We start from the raw sequence: 19,619 nt of genomic DNA, 5'->3' as shown, positions 1-19,619 counted from the left end.
ATTCAGCATGCCACCAAATTACCCCCACATCAGTTTGTCAGATTCCCTCGGCTCAGCTTCAGACTAAGCTACCTGGACATCTGTGCACTTAACTAGATAATTGACAACTGAAGTAATGTCTGCATTGCTTCCCTGCTGAGCCCAGGATATAACCAAAAAATTATTCCCACCCACTTGCTCACACTCCACACACACCCCACAGAATGGGTAGGCCTTCTTTCTCAGTAACAGTCCTTGGCTCAGCAGGACACAAGTATAGATATGACCTTAGACTACACTTCTGAGACTGTTTCCAGCATCCATTTTTTTGAGTGATTAAATGAGATATCTGGGACATATTTCTCAGAGGCAGGGCCACCAAAAGCTTTTACGGTCTGCAGACTTAATTATGTAAATCAGATATATATAGGACATTTCTTATAGGAATTTTTAACTTAGGTATTGAATGGCCAGATTCTGAAATCCATCAACTGACCATGCATACAGCACTGCTGAACTTCTGCATGCCTCTGGGATAGAAGACAGCAGGGTTAGGGATAGACATTACACATAAGGCAGTTTAAGTGATCAGAAACTGGTTTAAACCTGTAACAGAACAGATGTTCAGTGCACAAAAACTAGTTTGAAAATGGCTAAAAACCAGTTTGAGATAAACCTGGTGGAATGTAGTATCAGACTTAACTGATTTGGCTGAAACTGGTTTATGCAATGTCTGTCCCAGACCCCTTTCTGGTTTCAATTAAATCGGACTCCTCCAGCATCCCTCATGCTCTCTGGGCTGGGCAGGGCTTTCTGCTCCACAGCAGGGTTGGCTTTCCCCTCTGATCCCTGGCTGTAGCTTCAGCAGTGTCTGCAGGTGTATGTCTGGCTTCTGCTCTCCCCATCCCCTCCCCACTCTCTGCTAAGCAGGCATTCCCCCATCCCTCGCAAACAGCTCTCAGCACTAGCTAGCAAACCACATGCTGGCTACAGTCCTTGCTGTGGCAGACGGGACAAAGGCAGAATCAAAAGATAGCTGGTGATATCCCTCTGTTGTTTTCTTAATGGGCTGATAAACACTGAGTTGGGGTGATAAACATTTCCTGCTGGGCTGCTCGGGGGGAGGGGGGTTACCCCTTCCTAATCATAGTGTCCTGCTGGGGCACTGCCACACCCCACTCAGCACAGCTCTGTACAAGGGAAAGGAGGGCTGCTCTAGTGCCCCCTCCACCCCCCCCCAGCCTTCTAGCCTGAGCTACTGCAGGCATGTGCCTGCATTTCTGGGATGTCTTTCTAGTTACAAACTGATTTAACCTAGCCAGGTTAAATTAACCTGCAAAGATTGAATCAACTCAGGCTCAGGCTTTTTGAATGTCTCTCCCTAGCCCAGCTGTTTGGGACACAGCAGACTGCACAATAAATTGGGAGACGAGTATTCTTAAAATTCCATTGTAGGGTCTAATGTCCAGGCAGAGAAGACAGCCATTCGCTTTTACATGATGTGTCTCAACAATACAAACAATAAACTGCATGAAAACAACTTTATCTTCCTGGAGACAAAAGCTGAATGCAACTAGGACAAATGATTCTTAGGAGAGTAAATATCTCAGGCTTGAGTTAACTATTACAGAAACCTTCCCAGCAGGGCCACCAAAATCTATTGTATAGATTCAATGTTTTTCTTTTTCAACATCCATGTGCAGAAAAGGCTTTTGTCAAACACAGCCCTTCCCATCCTCACTTCACTGTATAGACACACCCTAAGATTTTCTTTTTCTTTGCATGACTTTCTTCTCCAAGCTAATTCAGTTAATGCACGCCTATCTGTCAGCTGACAATTGATCCACATGCTCACGTGTACATTTCTTTTTCCTTCATACTTCTCCGACACAATAAGTTGCAGAGCAAGTCTATATCACTTCCATGGTGCTTCTGAGAGTGCCACCAAGAAGCATGCCCCACCGACCCACTCCCATCACATGTCAAACCCAGAAATGAGATAGCAAAGCTACGCTGTGGGCATCATCTGCCCTCATTCTCAGGGTTTCTATGGTAGGGGATACCTTCAGTGCCTGGAGCAGGTGGTCAGGACATGTTCCTTGGCAGCTCTCTCAAACACTGCAGTATCACTATATATACATGCTTACCATGATCTGGGCATGCCTGTCTATAATAGTGCATTTGCTTTGCTTTAAGCAGTAAAGCCATGAGGTGAACAACCATCAAGTGACTAACTAAAAATAATCCCTATTCCCCATGACAGACAGGGAAACAGAGATGAAATATCTTTCCTAGGAGTACAGCTGGTCAAACATTTTCTGACAGAATGTTTTTCTTTAGGAAAATGTAGTTGAAATCAAAATTATCTGAAGAAACCAATCCATTTTAATTGCATTTCGTTTATTTAAAAAGTTATAAATCGGGTTTAAGCAAATGGACTACTAGAGAATTTAGCCTCATTTTCTGTGCATTAAAGGCATTACATTTCACCTAGAGGTGGCTGAATATTTCTTTTGGGCATGATTTCTCAGTGGAAGATGCCCCTTTTTTGCAAAACTGATATCTTCCATAGAGAAAATTGAAATATTGGCACCCTATCTGCTCCCCAGGAGAAATACCAAGATTGAGTTCTCTAATTCTCTGCCTCTCAATTTCCTTCTCTTCCCACCACCCCGGTGGTTGGAGTCAAGAGGCATGTCTACACATGCAAGCACATGCACTTGCAGCAGCTCAAACAGAAGCAGTGCAAATTTGAGCCAGGGTTTTTTACCTCAGTGCACGTACTTGGACGTGCACTTTGTTTTGGAGCAAAATCCTTAATGGACAGGCCGACGCCAACATCTTAAGGGATAGACAGCACGGGTTTGTTGTGGGTAGGTCTTGCTTGACCAATCTCATTTCCTTCTATGACCAGGTGACCTATCACCTGGACAAGGGAGAAAAGATTGATGTTATATATCTTGACTTCAAAAAAGCCTTTGACCTGGTTTCCCATAATCACCTCTTAGAGAAACTGGCCAATTGTCGCCTTGGGTCCTCCACTATCCACTGGCTGGAAAACTGGCTCCGGGGTCGGACCCAGAGGGTAGTAATTGATGGAAGTCACTCATCATGGTCCTGTGACCAGTGGGGTCCTCCAAGGCTCTGTCCTTGGACCCATACTGTTCAACATCTTCATTAATGATGTGGACACTGGAGTCAGAAGCGGACTGGCCAAGTTTGCCGATGACACCAAACTTTGGGGCAAAGCATCCACACCAGAACACAGGCGGGTGATCCAGGCTGACCTGGACAGGCTCAGCAAGTGGGTGAACGAGAATCTGATGGTGTTCACCCGATAAATGCCAATAAATGCAAGGTTCTCCACCTTGGGAAGAAAAACCCGCAGCATCCTTATAGGCTCGGCAGTGCTATGTTGGCTAACACTATGGAAGAAAGAGACTTGGGGGTCATCATTGACCACAAGATGAACATGAGCCTGCAGTGCGATGCTGCAGCTAGTAAAGCGACCAAAACGCTGGCTTGCATCCATAGATGCTTCTCAAGCAAATCCCAGGCCGTCATTCTCCCCTTGCACTCGGCCTTAGTGAGGCCGCAGCTGGAGTACTGCGTCCAGTTTTGGGCTCCACAATTCAAAAAGGATGTGGAGAAGCTTGAGAGAGTCCAGAGAAGAGCCACGTGCATGATCAGAGGTCAGGGAAGCAGACCCTACAATGACAGGCTGAGAGCCCTGGGGCTGTTTAGCCTGGAAAAGCGCAGGCTCAGGGATGATCTGATGGCCACCTATAAGTTTATCAGGGGTGACCACCAGTATCTGGGGGAACGTTTGTTCACCAGAGCGCCCCAAGGCATGACGACTAGGTCGAATGGTCATAAACTACTACAAAACCGTTTCAGGCTGGACATAAGGAAGAATTTCTTTACTGTCCGAGCCCCCAAGGTCTGGAGCAGCCTGCCACCGGAGGTGGTTCAAGCGCCCACATTGAACACCTTCAAGAGCAAACTGGATGCTCATCTTGCTGGGATCCTATGACCCCAGCTGACTTCCTGCCCTTTGGGCAGGGGGCTGGACTCGATGATCTTCCAAGGTCCCTTCCAGCCCTAATGTCTATGAAATCTATGAAATTGTGACATTTGGGGCAAAATAACCCTGCCTGGCTCCTCCCGGATCTGCAGCCAGGGGGAGGTAGAACCCAGGGCCAGCACCTGTGCTGTCCCCAGCAATATGAAAAGCTGCCCTGTCCTGGCCCCAACAGTATAAAAATCTGCCCTGGTCAGTAGCTCAGGCGTACTAGCTGTCAGGAGCTTCTGGGGCCCAGCCAATTGGTACCTGGGGACACTACCCCTTGTGCCAGCTGGACTGCTGAAGCAGCCCAGAGAGTTCCCTGCACCCTCTACCCACTGCAGCGAGTCTGGCAGTGGGGTCTGCTGCCTGGCTGCAACCTGCTGTGCACCTGGCAGACCCAGATGGGGACTGCACAGCCAGTAGAGGTATCAGCCCCTCTGGGCCAGCTGCCAATGGACTGTGGTTGCAGGGTTGGCCTCTGTGTGGCACTACTGGCACATGTGCCCCCTGCCCAGCCATCTGGGCAGCTACTGCCCAGAAGATGTTCCGAGTGTAGTGGCCTGCTTTGGACTGTCAAAGCATGTCCTCCTGGCCCCAATTGGCCAGGAGGTCAGCCACAGCCAGCTGGGTCCAAGGTGCCAGCTCTGAGCAGGCAGGGTCCTGCCACTCGCCTCCCTAGCAGGAATTCTGGTGTTCCCTATTGGAAAACTGAAAAATCCCTGATAAAAAAAAAAAATCCCAAAGCCACTCTGTAAAATACCCCAAAATCCATGTTTCACCACAAGTAAAACAAAAGACCACGAGAGAGAGAGAGAGACATCAATTGGACAATGTTTTATTGATATATCTACAGTGTTAAAGTATATCTCTTATTATAATAATAAAGTGAACTCTGAACACAGGTTTCATGAATTCATGAATACATTAATATATATTTTGCTGCCATATATAAATGGCCCCTGCAGGAGCCACCACCTCCCCTGCAAGGCCCATATACCTCACCCCCCCCCCCGATTGCTGCCTCACCTGACCCCATCCCCTGCCAGCTGCTGCAGCCCCCCTGATCACTACCCCCCCAGCCCCACCCCACCACTCCCTCAGACCCCCCAATGGCTGCCCTGCCCAGACCCACCCCCAACTTGTACCTCCAGGTCCCCATGGCTGCCCCCACAACCCCAGGCACCTTCACTGTAAAGAAGAAAAAAAGAAAAAAAAAGGGGGGGGGATGGGAGAAAAAGCCTCTACTTAATCTAGAAGCAGGGCTGGGGGGGCTCCATGGCCCCCCTCCTGGGCAGCACAGGGCAGCAGGGGGCAAGAGGGCCTGGGCTGCAGCCACTGGGGCTGTCCCTCTGCCCCACACTGTGGGGGGCAGGGCCCCAGTCAGCCAGACAGAAGCCAGACTGCCGGTAAGTGCTGGGGTTTATTTTTTTCAAACTATGGTGTCGGGGGGCAGGGATTGGGGGAAGGCTTGGGAGGATGAGGGGAATGGGGCCAGGCAGGGCAGGGTTTGGAGGGGTTGGTGGGGGGAGGGGCCAGGCAGAAAAGTGATCGGGGGCCTTGTGGGGGCTGGCAGGGGGAGGGGCCAGGCAGGGAAGTGATTGGGGAAGGGTCTAGGGTGTAGGCAAGGGATGGGGCCGGGCAGAGCAGGGCTGGGGAGCTGGGGGAGTGGACGGGACCAGCAGGGGTCCCCTCCATGGTCCCCTCCCCCCTCCTCCAGCCCCCCTGACCCCTTACTTACAAGCACTGGAGCCCTTGCTGGCCACGCGTTTCAGCACCAGGGTGAGGGGCCAACCACAGAGACACTCTGGCAGCCAGAGCATCTCCATGGAGGACCCAGCCTCTGGTTGTCTCAGGGCACAGTCTGGGATCATGCCCTGCTCCACTTTTTTAAACTTCAATTTTTTTAGACCCCTGGATATCCAGGGATCTAATTTTCTCCGTGCCGCAAACTTGCAGTGTGGGAAACATTTTTTTGTTCCCACACATGCCTTTTGCCACATATGAACACACATATGAACTCGTCTGGATGTTCCCAAGGAGGCCGAGTGTACAAGCTCTCTTCTCAAGCTGTCAAAACCAGGAATTGAGCTAACTGCCCCAAGCTGCTTGCTTTTCAAGCTTTCCAACCTAACTGCCATTGTCAATTTGACTCTCTGGCAATTGACAAGAGCCTTACAGAATTTGGACGGCTTCAGCTTCCAGCCACTGATTCCTATTATGCTTTTCTCATTCCCATTATGCTAGAATAAAAGAAACCCAGTACTTTTTTTTTCTTTGGAGGTACTCACATGGTATAATCAAGTCACCCCTCAATTTTCTTTTTGAAAAGCTAAATAGATTGTGCACTTTAGATCTCTCACAGTAAAGCATCTCTCCAGCCCTTGGCTGCATTTTATGGCTATTTTCTGCATGCTTTTGAATGCACTTTTTAAAATGTAGATAATAGAACTGTATGAAGTATTACAGGTATGACAACCTTATTCCTACCAATTTCTACCTTGTTTGTGCATCCATAGAGCCTTTGTTTATGCACTAGGAGCCTATGTTGACCTGGTTGTCCTCTATGACCCCTATGTTCATTTGAAACATTTTTTTCTAGGATGCAGTCCTATATTTTTTAAGTATAACTCACAATCCTTGTTCCTAAGATATATAACTTAGCAGTTGTATTAAAATAGTTTTAATTTTAATGGACTCCAGTTATGAAGCAACCCCTCCATTCCATGTCACTTACATAATCTTTTCATTCTTTATTACTTGCCCAATCTTTGTGTTATTCACAATTTTTATCTACATCAATGTTCCAGGTCATTAGTGAATAGTGTTGGGTTTAACACCAATCTCGGAGAATGCAGCTACTACAGCCTTGCAACCCCCCGGGGGGAGGGGGGAGCATGACGTGCCCTCACAACTGTAAGTTTGCAGAAACTGCCATCTCCTAGCTGTGGGAGTGCTCTATGCACCTCTGGGGCTGGGTGATTGCAGCCACACCCCACAGCTGCTGGGACTCTTCATGGAGCCCCTAGGGCTATGAAATTAAAATAGCTGTGATCCCCCAGCTGCAGGGGTGATCCATGTATGCTAAGGGCTGGAAGATCATAGCTGTACTGCACAGCTTTCAGAGCTCAGACTCCACAGCTGCCAGGCACTGCCAGGGCTGAGAGTCCCCTCAGCTGCAGGACTCCCAGCTCCGGTTGGATTTGGTGCACCCCTGCAACTAGGTGCCTGGTCAGTTGACTGGCATTCCCAGCCATTTTTTGAGATCTGACTTCATAGCTAGTTAAACCTTTCTATGGCATGCTAGGTACCTTATGGCTAGGGACATAAGTTACACATAAACTGGCTTAAGTGATCAGAAACTGATTTAAACCTGTAACAGAACAGAAGTTCAGTGCACATAAACCAGGTTCAAAATAGCTGAAACTAGTTTAAGACAAACCTGATTGAACGTAGTATCAGACTTAACTGACTTAGGTAAAATCGGTTTATGTCCCAGAACCCTTCCAGGTTCAAGTTAAATCATATCTCGCAGCATCCCAGGATTCTTTGCAGCTATAGGCTGGGCTGGGCTGTCTGCTCAAACAGAGCAGGGTTGGCCCCACCCCCATGCTGTCTAGCTGGAGCAGTGAAAGCTGGCTGACAAGGGGGTGGAGCTGAGAAACCCAGCTGGGGACACAGCCTGCTCTGCCTGGTGAGGGTGCAGCAGCCCCTGACAGACTTTTCCCACTGGAGTGGAGGGGATGGGGGTGGGGGACAGCAGGCTCAAGTGGAGGAGGATTAAACCCCCCTGTCTCTCCTCTTTCATCAGCATGGGACCCCAGCCATTCTGCCCAGCTTTTCCACCCTGATCATGGCTCAGCATGGCCCGGGACTCCCAGAGCCCCAGTCCCAGCCAGGGGGCAATCCTGCTGCACTTTCCCTGCCCTGGATGGGGTTTTGCTTGGAGCAGCCCAGGAGCAAAGGATAGATCATGGAGGGGCTGCAGGGGGGGGGGGGGAGGGGAAGAGAGGAGAGCAAAACCAGTCCAAGGCCCAGGTGGGGACACACAGAGAGCAGAGCACAGAGGGATTGTAGCAGTGGTGGCTCCTTCCTGGATGTGAGTCCTGCCAAGCAGAGGGACCTAGGCTGGGAGGGGTGGAGAAGGGGCTCAAGTGCATATCTGCTCTAGCCTGGGGCAGAGCTAAGCCAAGCTGAGCACACAGCAGGAGGAGCAGCTCCTTCACAGAGGCTCCTTCTACCCACTGGAGTGGCACCTGAGCCAGCCCCAGCCCTGGCAGCAGTGCACATGGTGTGGGCTTGCACCAGCAGTGCCTGAAGTTGGACAAGGGCACCAAGAAGCTGGACAGTACAATGCTGGATTCCAAGCTGAGCTAGACACTGGGATCCTTCATGAGCTCCAAAGTGGACAGACTCAATGGCTCCCTGGGTGGTGAGGAGGAGCTACCTGCACCTACTTCTGCCATATGGTACTCATTGGATGGCCTCAGTACCCAGCACTACTACCTGCAGTCACCCAGGCTCCCAGGCACTGAGCTGGGAGTGCCCTGCTCACTCTTCTCCTACCTGTAGGTGGTACAGCACAGCTCCATTTACCAGGCATGGGATACTACCCCTACAGCTTCCCCACTGCCACCACTGGGGGGCCTGCCCTGGCCATACTGGTAGGCACCGCCCATGCTGCCTGCACTGCTGAACTGCAGTTCGCTGCTGAGCAGGCAGGCAGTGGCAGCAGGGAAGCCATCTGGGGCAGCATGGAGTAATAAGGGTATTGCCCTGCACCTGACCCCTGGTACATGGGGCTGTGCTACACTGCTACTGGGTAGGGGAAAAGAGAGCAAGGAAGACCCAGCTCAGTGCCCAGTGGCCCAGGTGATTGTAGGTAGTGGGGCTAAGGCCCATCCAGTGAGTACCGCACAGTGGAGGCGGGTGCAACCAGCTCCTCCTCACCACCTGGGGAGCCCTTGCGCTCATCTGCCTTGGAGCCCATGAAGGAGCTGTGCACCTGACCCAGCTTGGCCTTCAGCATCATGCCACCCAGCTTCTTGGTGCCCTTGTCCAGGTCCAGAAACTGCTGGGGCAGGCCTGAACTGTGCACACCACTGTGGGGGCTAGGGCTGGCCCAGGTGACACTCTCCAGCAGGTAGAAGGGGCCACCAGGCAGAAGCTGCTCCCTCAGCTGCATGCTCAGCTTGGCTTTGCCCTGGGCCAGCATGGACATATACTTGAGCCTGTTCCAACTCAAGCCCCAGCCTGGGTCCCTCTGCTTGGCAGGTCTCATGTCCAGGATGGAGCCACCACCACTGTGATCTCTCTGTGCTCTGCTCTGTGTGTGTTCTCACCTGGGCTTGGGGCCAAGGTTCCCTCTAAGGTGCACGCACGTGCTGCTGCGCACAACTAAAAGTCTGGCTGCACACAGCCTTTTCAAGGCTGTGCACCAGGAGAGGAGCTGAAGGTAAGCTCTGAGACAAGGCGAGGTGAGGCGAGACAAGGTGGGGGTGTGGGCCTGGTGCAGGCTCCGCCAGCTCTGGAGAACTGCTCCACTCCCCTGCATCTCCCTGGGAGTGAGGAGGCACATGGCGTCAGGGCCGTGGAGTGGAGCAGTTGCCCGGAGTCAGCGGAGCCTCACTTGGGGCAGGCAAAGGCTCCTCTCCAAGGTGAGGCAAGGCAGGGATGGAGGGTGGGGCTGGTATCGGTTCCACTGGCTCTGGGGAACTGCTCTGCAGGCTCTACCAGCTCTGGGGAAGTGCTCCACTCCTCAGCCCTGACACCACATGCCTCCTTGCTCCACAAGGTGATGCAAGGGAACAGAGCAGTTCCCCGGAGCTGGCAGAGCCCATGCCAGCCCCCAGCTCCAGCCCCCAGCCCCAGCCCCCTGGCCCCCAACCCCCTTCAGTAAGTGTCCCATTCCAGACCGAGGTGGCGTGCTCACGGACCACTACTCCTTAGCAGGAACATTGCTTGGGGCCAGTTTTGCTCCCCTCCCTTGATCTGGGGCCTTTGCTCTCATGCTGTCCCAAGTGAAACTCCAGCCTCTGCAACAGGATTGCCCCCTGGCTAGGAGGGCAATTCTGGGGCTCCCGGGCCATGCTGAGTTGCAAGCAGGGGCTGGAATGCCAGGCAGACCTCAGCTAGGATCTCATGCTTGGAGAAGGGAGGCAGGGGGCGTTAATCTCCTCTGCCCCACTTCATCTGAGCCGCTGCCTGGGCTGCCGGCTGGCCACATTCCACACCACTCAGGGACAAGTCTGGCAAGGGCTTCTTCACACTCCAGGCACACCTCAGCTGGGGTCCCCATAGGCCAGGGTGAGGGCTTAACCCCCTCCCCAATCACACTGAGCAGCCTGAAGGGGCCTGGCCACACCCTCCACCCCTCTCAGATCAGCTTCCCTCCAAGCTTCCAGCCACTAAGGGAAGGGAGAGCTCTTTCTAGTGCCCTTTGGCTTCTACCCTGAGCCGATGCAAGCATGTGGCTGCATTTCCAGAGTCAGAAGTGAATGTCTATTCCCTTGCTTGTTGGTTCAATCTATGCAGGTTAGACCAACCTGCAAAAATTGAATCAATTCGGGCTCAGGCTTTTTGAATGTCTGTGCTTAGCCTACATGTATAGCTGGTCTCAGTTAACAGCAGAATTAACCAGTTAGAGTGGGCCTCAGAGACCATTAATCATAGAATCGTAGAAAGTGCTTTATAAATAGTGTGCAGTACTGTGGTAAGCTTTTAAAATCAGAATGTTATAGTGTACTACATCAAATACTTTACGAAGTATATATTCTATTTATGTAGTTACCTTTCTTAATTAAACATGTAATTTCATCAAAGAATGAAACTATGATGATTGTCAGTAACAAACAGATTAATTCCATGAGCTGGACTTTTTCAAACTTTTTTTGTATTTTGATATTTTGTGTTTCTAAATTGAATGTATTTTAAATTATCTCATAAATTAGAAAAAATTTTAAAGTAAAAATTGAAGAACTGTTTTGATTTTTTTATGTGCCTATTTTTTTTTAATTTTGTAGGAATATTTTGTTTTGTTTGTTTTCCAATATGGAATTGTTAAGCACATTGAAAAGTACAAGATGATGCTTAGATTCCAGTGTAATGGTGGCCACATATGTGCCTTAGATAGATGGAACCTTTGATGTAGCAAATAAAGTATGGACAGTAGTCAACAGACATGTGGTCTTATATAGACTTCCATGTAATCTTTGGCCACTATCTTTTGAATCATTGGCTAATGAAGTATAGTCAAGTAATTAACGAGCGAGACAAGAAACAAAGACAATGTGGTTTAGCAGACATTAAGCTAACTCAAAAAAGAGTGGGTTATAGTATGAAATGTCTATAGTGATTCCATACATAAGATGTCATTCAGTCCAGTGAAGCAAATTACTGGTTACATATTTTTAAGACATTAGACAAACCAGCAAAACAGAAGTCTCTCTTTTACCTTAGGAATGAATCCACATAACTGTGACATGGACTCTTGTTAAAACTGTCTTAAGACCTAAAGAATGATTTAGATCACTGGAGGCTTGCAAGATATTTTTTAAAGGAATAAAGGAATGGATGTCTCCAAGCTCAATAACAGAAGTTGCTCTCCCAAATAGATGATCACCTGCAACAATGCAGGCAAAATGCACTAAACAGCTAAAACCAGAATGAGTAAAAAGACAGCTAACGTGATGCCCAGGAAACAGGTACAAGTTGTTTGTGACTTGACTAGAGCAAAACTATAGTTACAGTTGTAACTCATTTCCTTTACTTTTCTTCCCATCTAGCTGTCTCAAGAAAGCCTGGAAGTTTTGCCTGAAAGTTTAAATCCAAAGCGCCTAGTTAGAAGCCAATTAGGAATAGTAAATTTAGGTTTAAGGGACAAGGCTATTTAGTTATATATGATATTTTAAACCGGTGTTTCATTCTTGAAATAGCGCCTAAGACCTTGGATGTGAACTCATATCTCAAAAATGGCCAGGTGTAGAAATCCCACAAAGACTTAAATACTTCCATTCAATAAGTTGGAACACTTCCATCTTGTTTTTGCAATTTTCACCCATCTTATTCTATTCTCTATATTATTCTCATTGCTGTAGTATATGAGCACTTTCCAGTAGCAACTTAAACAATAGGAGTACGTGTCTGGTCATTCCTTGTTTGTTCTCTCATCCCCTGCCCAGGGGAAAGATGCATATGTGGTAAAGCAGATATTGACAACCTATGGCCTGCAGCCTATATCTGGCCCACAAAGCCAGGGTTTCTGTAGTGTTTCAGTAGTGGGGGGATTTAGTGGCATTTTTTGAAGGGGGAGAGGGAAGATTGCCTTGCCTGCACAGTGACAGACAGAGGCAGCGGTAGTGGCCAGATCAAAAGACAATCAAACCAGTGGGAGAAACTTGATCTGGAGTTCACCCAAGAATTGACTGAGGCTGCGTGTGCACATGACATGGTCCCCATGGGTGATTTTAATTATACAGACATCTCCTGGGAGGAACACTCAGCCAAGTTGTAATGGTCGCGATCCTTCATGACCTGCGTCGAGGAGCTCTTCCTGACTCAGGAGGTGCATGGGCCAACCAGAGGTGATGCTCTGCTAGAGTTGGTCCTGGCCAAAGGAGATGACCTGGTGACCAACTTAAATATAGAGGGAAGTCTGGGCAACAGCAACCATGAAACCATCATGTTCACTGTGTGACATAAGGCAGACAAATCAGACAGTAGGATTGAAGTCTTGGACTTCAAAAATGCAAATTTCAACAAGCTGAGGTCACTAGTAGGGCAAGTGCTGCAGGACCAGGGACTGAAGGCAAAAGGTGTGCATGAAGAGTGGTTGTTCCTTAAGGACACAATCCTTGAAGCACAAAGGAAGTCCATTCCCATGCAGAGAAAAGGTAACAGAAGGACTGGGAAGCCCTCTTGGCTAACAGGGAAATCACGGTCCTCTTAAGAAAGAAGAAAGAGGCTTATAAACAATGGAAGCTTGGGGTGGGCCCCAAGAAGGACTATTCCACAATGGCCCGCATTTGCAGGGAACAGCCAAGACAGGCTAAAGCAGCGACCAAACTTAGATTAGTAATGAGAATCAAGGAGAACAAGAAGTCCTTCTTTAGGTACATAGGGAACAGGAGGAAAACAAATGGGAGTGTGGGGCCATTGCTCAACAACTCAGGAGAGCTGGTTACCAGCACCCAGAAGAAAGCTGAACTCCTGAATGACTACTTTGCCTTGGTCTTTCACCGGACCAAGGGGAAAACCACACCAGGTAGAGTAGAGGATGAGCACGGTAGGAATAACTGCCTTCCTACTATTTCTGTAGAATTGGTGTATGACCAATTAATAAAATTAGAAGTATACAAGTCAGCAGGACTGGATGATCTTCATCTGAGAGTGCTGAAGGAACTGGCTGAAATCATTGCAGAACCCCTGGCAAAACTCTTCCACAACTCATGGTGCTCTGGAGAAGTCCCTGAGGAATGGAAGAGGGCAGTGTTGTGCCCAGCCACAAGAAGAACAAGAGGGAGGACTCAGGTAACTATAAGCCAATCATCCTAACTTCCATCCTAGGGAAAATCGTAGAAAAGTGCTTATCGCTACACTAGGGGAATACATCAAGGGCTCGGTGAGCAACTGTTCACCAGGGCACCCGAGGGGAAAACCAGAAGTAATGGCCACAAACTCCTGGAAGATTGATTCAGGCTCAACATTAGGAAAAACTTCTTCATAGTCAGGGTGTCCAAACTGTGGAATAAGCTCCCTTCAGAGGAGGTACAATCACCTACCCTGGAAATCTTCTAGAGGAGACTAGACAGTCACTTTGCTGTGGTCACCTGATATCCCTAGTTATCTTTCCTGGTTACTGCAGAGGGCTGGACCCGATGATCTTCCAAGGTCCTTTCCAGCCTTACAACCAATGAATCTATGGAAAGTGCCAGCCTTCCTTGTACAGAGCTAGGTAATTTCAGCCCATTGTCCCTGAAGCATTGTAAGCCTCTGGGGTAAAAAATCTGGCTTTGGAGGAATTTGGGGTTTTGGTGGTAAAGGGGGCAGGATTTGAAAGTGCTGCATTCACAAAGACAATCAAAATCATTATTCCATTTTATACAAGGGGAAACTGAGGCATGAAGAGGTAGTGATTTAATCAAGGTCATATACGAAGTTCAGTCACAGAACCAGGAAGAGTGCTAGGTCTCTTGAGTCTCAGTCCACCAGGCCACACAACCTCCTTAGTAAAATAGTATCAGCAATTTCTTGTTATGCCTTCTACCTTCAGAGAACAACTCCCTCCACCAAAGAAAAAGCATGTGGTTTGGTTTCCTCCTACAACTCTAAAGAATAAGATTCTTCAATGGTGTCTGCAGCTCTCTCCCCTTTCTCCAGATATTCATATATTCCCCATCACAGCAGCATGTTGAACACTCTCTTAAACTGTGACATGTACATGCACACACACATTGAGGAGAATTTCTCTTATCCCCTGAAAAGTGGTGGAATTGAAAAGAGCTTGACCTTCTTGGTATCCCCCCCACTACTGGCTCTCAAACCCAACTAAGTATGAGTTTCTCTCTTTATCACTTACAAATGCTTTGCTTCTTCCATTTTCTTTCTTTTTTTCTTTCTTCTTCTGTTTTCCCTTACCTGCTCACTGCTTCCCTCTCCTTCCCTCCCCACTGATCTTCCTCTTTTTCCACACCCTACCCATAGATGTTTCACTTTCACTCTTTACCTTCTTTCTCTATACATCATCATATGCCTTTTTTCCCCATCTCTCTCTACTGCAGAATAGGCACTGTTTTATATACTTCTTGGGAATTGCATTTCAAGCATTCTTCTTCCTTCCTTCTCCCCATAATTTTTATCTTATTTTGGCTTCCATTCCACAGAATTATGCACTACAGGTTGAGCTCTTAGTTACATCTGTCTTCTATATCTACGTACTCTCTTTTCTAATCCCATCCCACAGAGGATGTAGTCATCAGGAGTTTCATATTATCATCTCTCCCTTTTCTTCTAGGATAACATCATTCTCAAGTGAGGACTCTCTTTCCCAGTCCCCACCAGTCCCCTTTCTCTCCCACCTCCTCCCCCATAATTCTTGTTCTATTGAAGCAAGCTCCAACTCCTTGTAATGTCACATAGGCATCACACATTTAGGTTATGAAGAGAGATTGCATATTACAGCTGACTGGAAAACGTTCAATGAAATGTTTTTCCCAAAGAAAAAATGCTGTCAAAACCAAAATATTTCATAAATTTAATCAAAGTTCTCTTGGGTTCAAGAAGAATGAGAGAGATGGATACCTTCAAACTGAAAACTTGTTCTTTTCAATCTGAAAAGGGAAATTTCAAGAGATTCTATTTCATGAAAGCATCATGGAAGGCAGGCAATTTTTGAAACCTCATACAACAGTGTGTAAAATATTATTGTTATTTCCTACTCAGTATTTTTTCCTACTCACTTGTCCAGAAAGGTAAAGGATGAAGGCACCTGTGTGCAGTCTCAGTTCCATGGCATTCAACTCACAGACCAATTAAGTAATCATTTCTGAGTCAGGGTCACCTCATTTGACCTTTTATCTAAATCTGTGTGGTCCAACTTTCTCCTGTCTGTTCTTCCCCAGGCTGCTGTAAGTCTCCCACATATGAAGCAATGCTGCTAACTTTTCCTGTTTTATCAGAAGTCTCATGACATTTGTGGTTTTGCTTACAGACTCATGCAATGTACATCTCAGCTTTATTTAATGAAAAGGTAATAAGAAGGAAGCTAAGCCTTCCCCATGCTGTCTGCAATGCCTAGCAACAGTGCAGGTGGTAAGAGGGGAATAGCTAGCACTAGCTGGAGATTTTAGGCAGGAAAGAAATGACAATGAATAGAATCATATGCATCCCCTACATATTTGAGTGGTAAAAAGAAAAGGAGCAAGCAATGTATCATCATCCCACATAAGACTTCTGGTAAGAGGAGGGGAGGAAAAATGGAAAGGTGGAGGGAAATATCCTGCCCAAATCACTTTTCCATAAGCTTCCCACAGAGCTTGAGTGTGAGGAGAAAGGGACTTTGCCACAATATATAGTTTCACTGGATTATGAAAAAAAAAATAGTAGGTATATATCAGGCAAGTGTGATGCAAAGAAGGTAGATTGCGAACAGGATGAATAATTAGGTACCAGCATTTGGCTTTTTTTAAACCTATTTTAATATATATCTTAGCAATGCCAGAGCCATTGATATAAGCTAGAGACAGAGAAAGGGGGAAGAGTAACAGAAGTCTAGCGTGAGGATGTTGACAAGTATAAGAAAGGCATAAGAAGCAGGACTCCAAAAAAATATTAGAAGGGAAAGAGAGAGAAAAAGAAAAACAGAGAGAGAAAGGGGGTGGGGGGTGTAAAGTTAAAGGCCTCTTTCTCCCCACACGCATACAAAAAGAAATTAAATTCCCATTGTATGTAAAGGTATGTGTAAAGGACCAAGCTATATGTAGGAGTATGAAAATTACAGCAAGACAATACTGGAACAAACCTATTATTTATTGATCCATAGGCATCTTTTTTATTGTACTGATTTCTAAAAGGGATTTTATTTTCATTTTCAGGGGTTGCTACCTGATTGTAAGTGCTCTTCCAAAAATACATTGTAAATAACCATATTGCTTTGCATTTAACTTCTACCTGAATCAATTGTCACATTTTTCATAATTCAGCAATTGGATTCATATCATGCCAGAGTTGTTCATCAGATCTTTTTTTAATACCTTCCAGCTGACATTCCAAACATGAACTTGTTTTACTTAAACAATAACGAAGTCTTGAACACAACTTTCTGGAGGCTTATTGCAGATTTCAAGTACATTGTAAAGGAGAAGATTAAAAGGTTGAGTGATCTCAATCAACAGAAAGTGTACTATAAACTTGCCAAACTGTACCACATAGAGTATTTTTTATAACCTGCAAATAGAAATTATAAGTAGAGAACATGAATATTCCATCTTACACTGGAAACTAACAAAAATGTACACAATTATGCAACTGTAAATATAGGTTAATTTAACTGTGCTGCTTAATGTGAAATACTAATAATCGCAAATACATATAATTGCTCCTGTTTTTTGAAATATGAAAAAACCCTATTGATGCTTACTTTGATTTCATCAGGCCTAAAAGAAAGAATGGAGTTTAACTAATCAATGGCCTGATTTAAAGGAAAAACATTTCCAGATTTCTATTCCGACTGTCCAAATTAATATCCAGCAAAATATAAGATGATCTCTAATAATTAAGACTGGACTCAAGAATAAGTGTTCTTATTGTAGTACATCTTTTTGTGTGGCATTGACTGTTTCTTATCCATGGGGGGCACTCTAGCTCCACATTACATTAAACAGACATGTAATACTTCTCCCCCGACTACTCAGACTGATGACTTTATAACTTCAGTTTCTCCTCTTAGTTTCTAATCTTACTCCTACCAAAGAGCTAAGTAGCTGCATAGTTGAAAACATCTGGACTCAGCTCAGTCACTTCCCTATGGATCCTGGATAATGTACTTTATATCTCTCAAAGAGCTTTTAACAGCCCTCTTCTCTTCCACCCCTTCCATGAAGACTCACTTGAAGCCTATTGGTTTGGTTTTAAAAAGCCAAACAGTCCTCCTCAGCATCCCTTACCTTATGATGACAAACATGACCAACGAGTTGCCCACTAAGCCAACCACAAAGACCATGGAGTAGACAGCGGTGATGATAATTGGGATAGCTGGGGAAATGTTGGTGTGGTTCTGCTGCAAGTCCTCGTAAGCATCACTGGCATTGTTGTCATAGTCGGCCCAGCCCAGAAGCCTGCTGCTGCTGGTGGTGGGAAGGAAGCAGGTACCTGGGGAGCAGGTAGAGCCTGGATCTTCACGAAAAATTTGTACTGGGGACCCCATGAGGGCCACTACAGGCAGAGAAGAGACGTGGACGAGAGTGGAGGCTGAATAAGTCAAATACACTAGAAAGAGACAGGAGAGGGAATGAAACAGAACATGAAAATACTGACAGGGCATTAAAAGATGCTAGATTTCAAATTTGTGGAGTGGGGAGTGGGGAGTGAGGATGGGAGGTTTATTTTAGTTAGCACCAACTTAAGCAAATCATATTGAACAGAACATCTGCATTTTTAAAATCCTTTGGCCGTTTAATGCAACAGATGAATACTAATAAATGCTTCACAAGATGTTTGGCTAAAGTTTTGCTCCACTCACAAGATCACACTTTAGGAACAAACAGCAGAGATACCTTATGCTCTAGAAATAGTTTAGGTCCAGTCCTCTACCTTGACCCTCCATTCCCCTGTCCCCATTCCATAAATCAAACATAATCCTAATCACTGGACTTTCTTGCTTCAGCTACCCTGAAGAACAGTGAAGGGAAAAACCCTACAACCTCCCCTGCCCCCATTCCCAATTTGCTTGCCATTTTCCATAAGTCTTTTCCCTTCAGATGCAAGTTGGGCTTTATTTTTAATTAGGAAAGATATAGTAATAAAAATTACCTCTTTCTGTCCTGGAAAAGGAGCCGTCCCCAGAGAAATGGTCTTAGAAGTATAGACACATCCTTTTACTTGTTGGAGGCATCACTGATCTTTTAGGACTTCTGAAACCAGAGCATCTGCATCTCTGGAGAGGTAGGAACGCACTGGAAGTTGAGCAGAATCCCAGGCATGAGCTCCCAAGTAGCGGCAGCAGCAGCTGCTGCTACAACTCCAACCACTTCCCCTTTCTATTCTCCCTCTCTCTGTCTCTCTCTCACTCTGCCAGGTCTCCGGCAGCACTCTGCACTAATGCACACATTCTCCTCTCTCTCAGTCCCAGCAGCTCAAAAGCTCACATGACTTCTATCTAAACACCGACAGGCAGACAAATTAAGGAGGAAAAAAGACACAGTAAATTCCACAGTAAATGGATGCATCACTTTATATATTTTTCCAAGTTGTTTCCCCCACTTCCTTTGCCCCCCCACCCCCACACACGATTTCTCCCTTCTCAGGTAGTGTTAAGTACTAAAAAAAATGCTAGTTATTCCATAGCTAAATATTCTAAATCTTGATGACTAGTAGCAGAGATTACAAAAATCAGAAATTTCAAATGAAGCCATGCTTGACTTGCCTGGTCTTTTATTTTGGTAGAGGGAGCACTGAAGTGTGACAGCTGATCTCAACTGTTCCTTATTGTATAGCTTTAGAAGGCCAGTAAAGAGGACATTGGGAAAGTTTTCTAGGCTGAAACTCTGCAGAAAACAGAGTTAAGGAAGCTTTAGATAGAATATGATTTCCCTGAGTTAAATAACCTTCCTGGTACAGTATTAGGAGAAAGGAGATTTTTATTTAATTTTTTTTACTCTTGACTATTATCACATGACACCTTAGAATTATGCTCTGCCAGAAATCAATTCCTCCACTGGGAAGGTGGGTATGCTTGAAGAGATGACACCATAAACTATATACCAAAGCAGACATAGCAGACATAGCAGTGGGGACATGCACTTCATCTCCCTAAAGGCTGAATATCAGATGAAAATATTCAATCATGCCAGTATTTGAATCC

The 19,619-nt window shown here is 46.4% G+C and overlaps 1 protein-coding gene across 1 annotated transcript in view; it reads right to left on the bottom strand.

The window, feature by feature from the left end:
* OPRK1 (opioid receptor kappa 1) overlaps window positions 1-18,961 on the bottom strand; it is a 35,309-nt gene extending 16,348 nt beyond the window's left edge. Inside the window, exons 1-2 of the mRNA XM_006261726.2 lie at window positions 18,569-18,961; window positions 17,704-18,025 (exon numbers count right to left, since the gene is read on the bottom strand). Coding sequence (XP_006261788.1) covers window positions 17,704-17,963 — 260 coding nt within the window. The 5' untranslated portion in view covers window positions 17,964-18,025; window positions 18,569-18,961. The remainder of the gene's footprint in view (window positions 1-17,703; window positions 18,026-18,568) is intronic.
* Window positions 18,962-19,619: the final 658 nt, after the last annotated feature.

Source organism: Alligator mississippiensis, chromosome 3 (genome assembly GCF_030867095.1).
Source record: "Alligator mississippiensis isolate rAllMis1 chromosome 3, rAllMis1, whole genome shotgun sequence".
NCBI classification, from domain to species: Eukaryota; Metazoa; Chordata; order Crocodylia; family Alligatoridae; genus Alligator; species Alligator mississippiensis.
The sequence above is the reverse complement of the archived record's forward strand: the minus strand, read 5'-3'. Positions and strand labels throughout refer to the sequence as shown.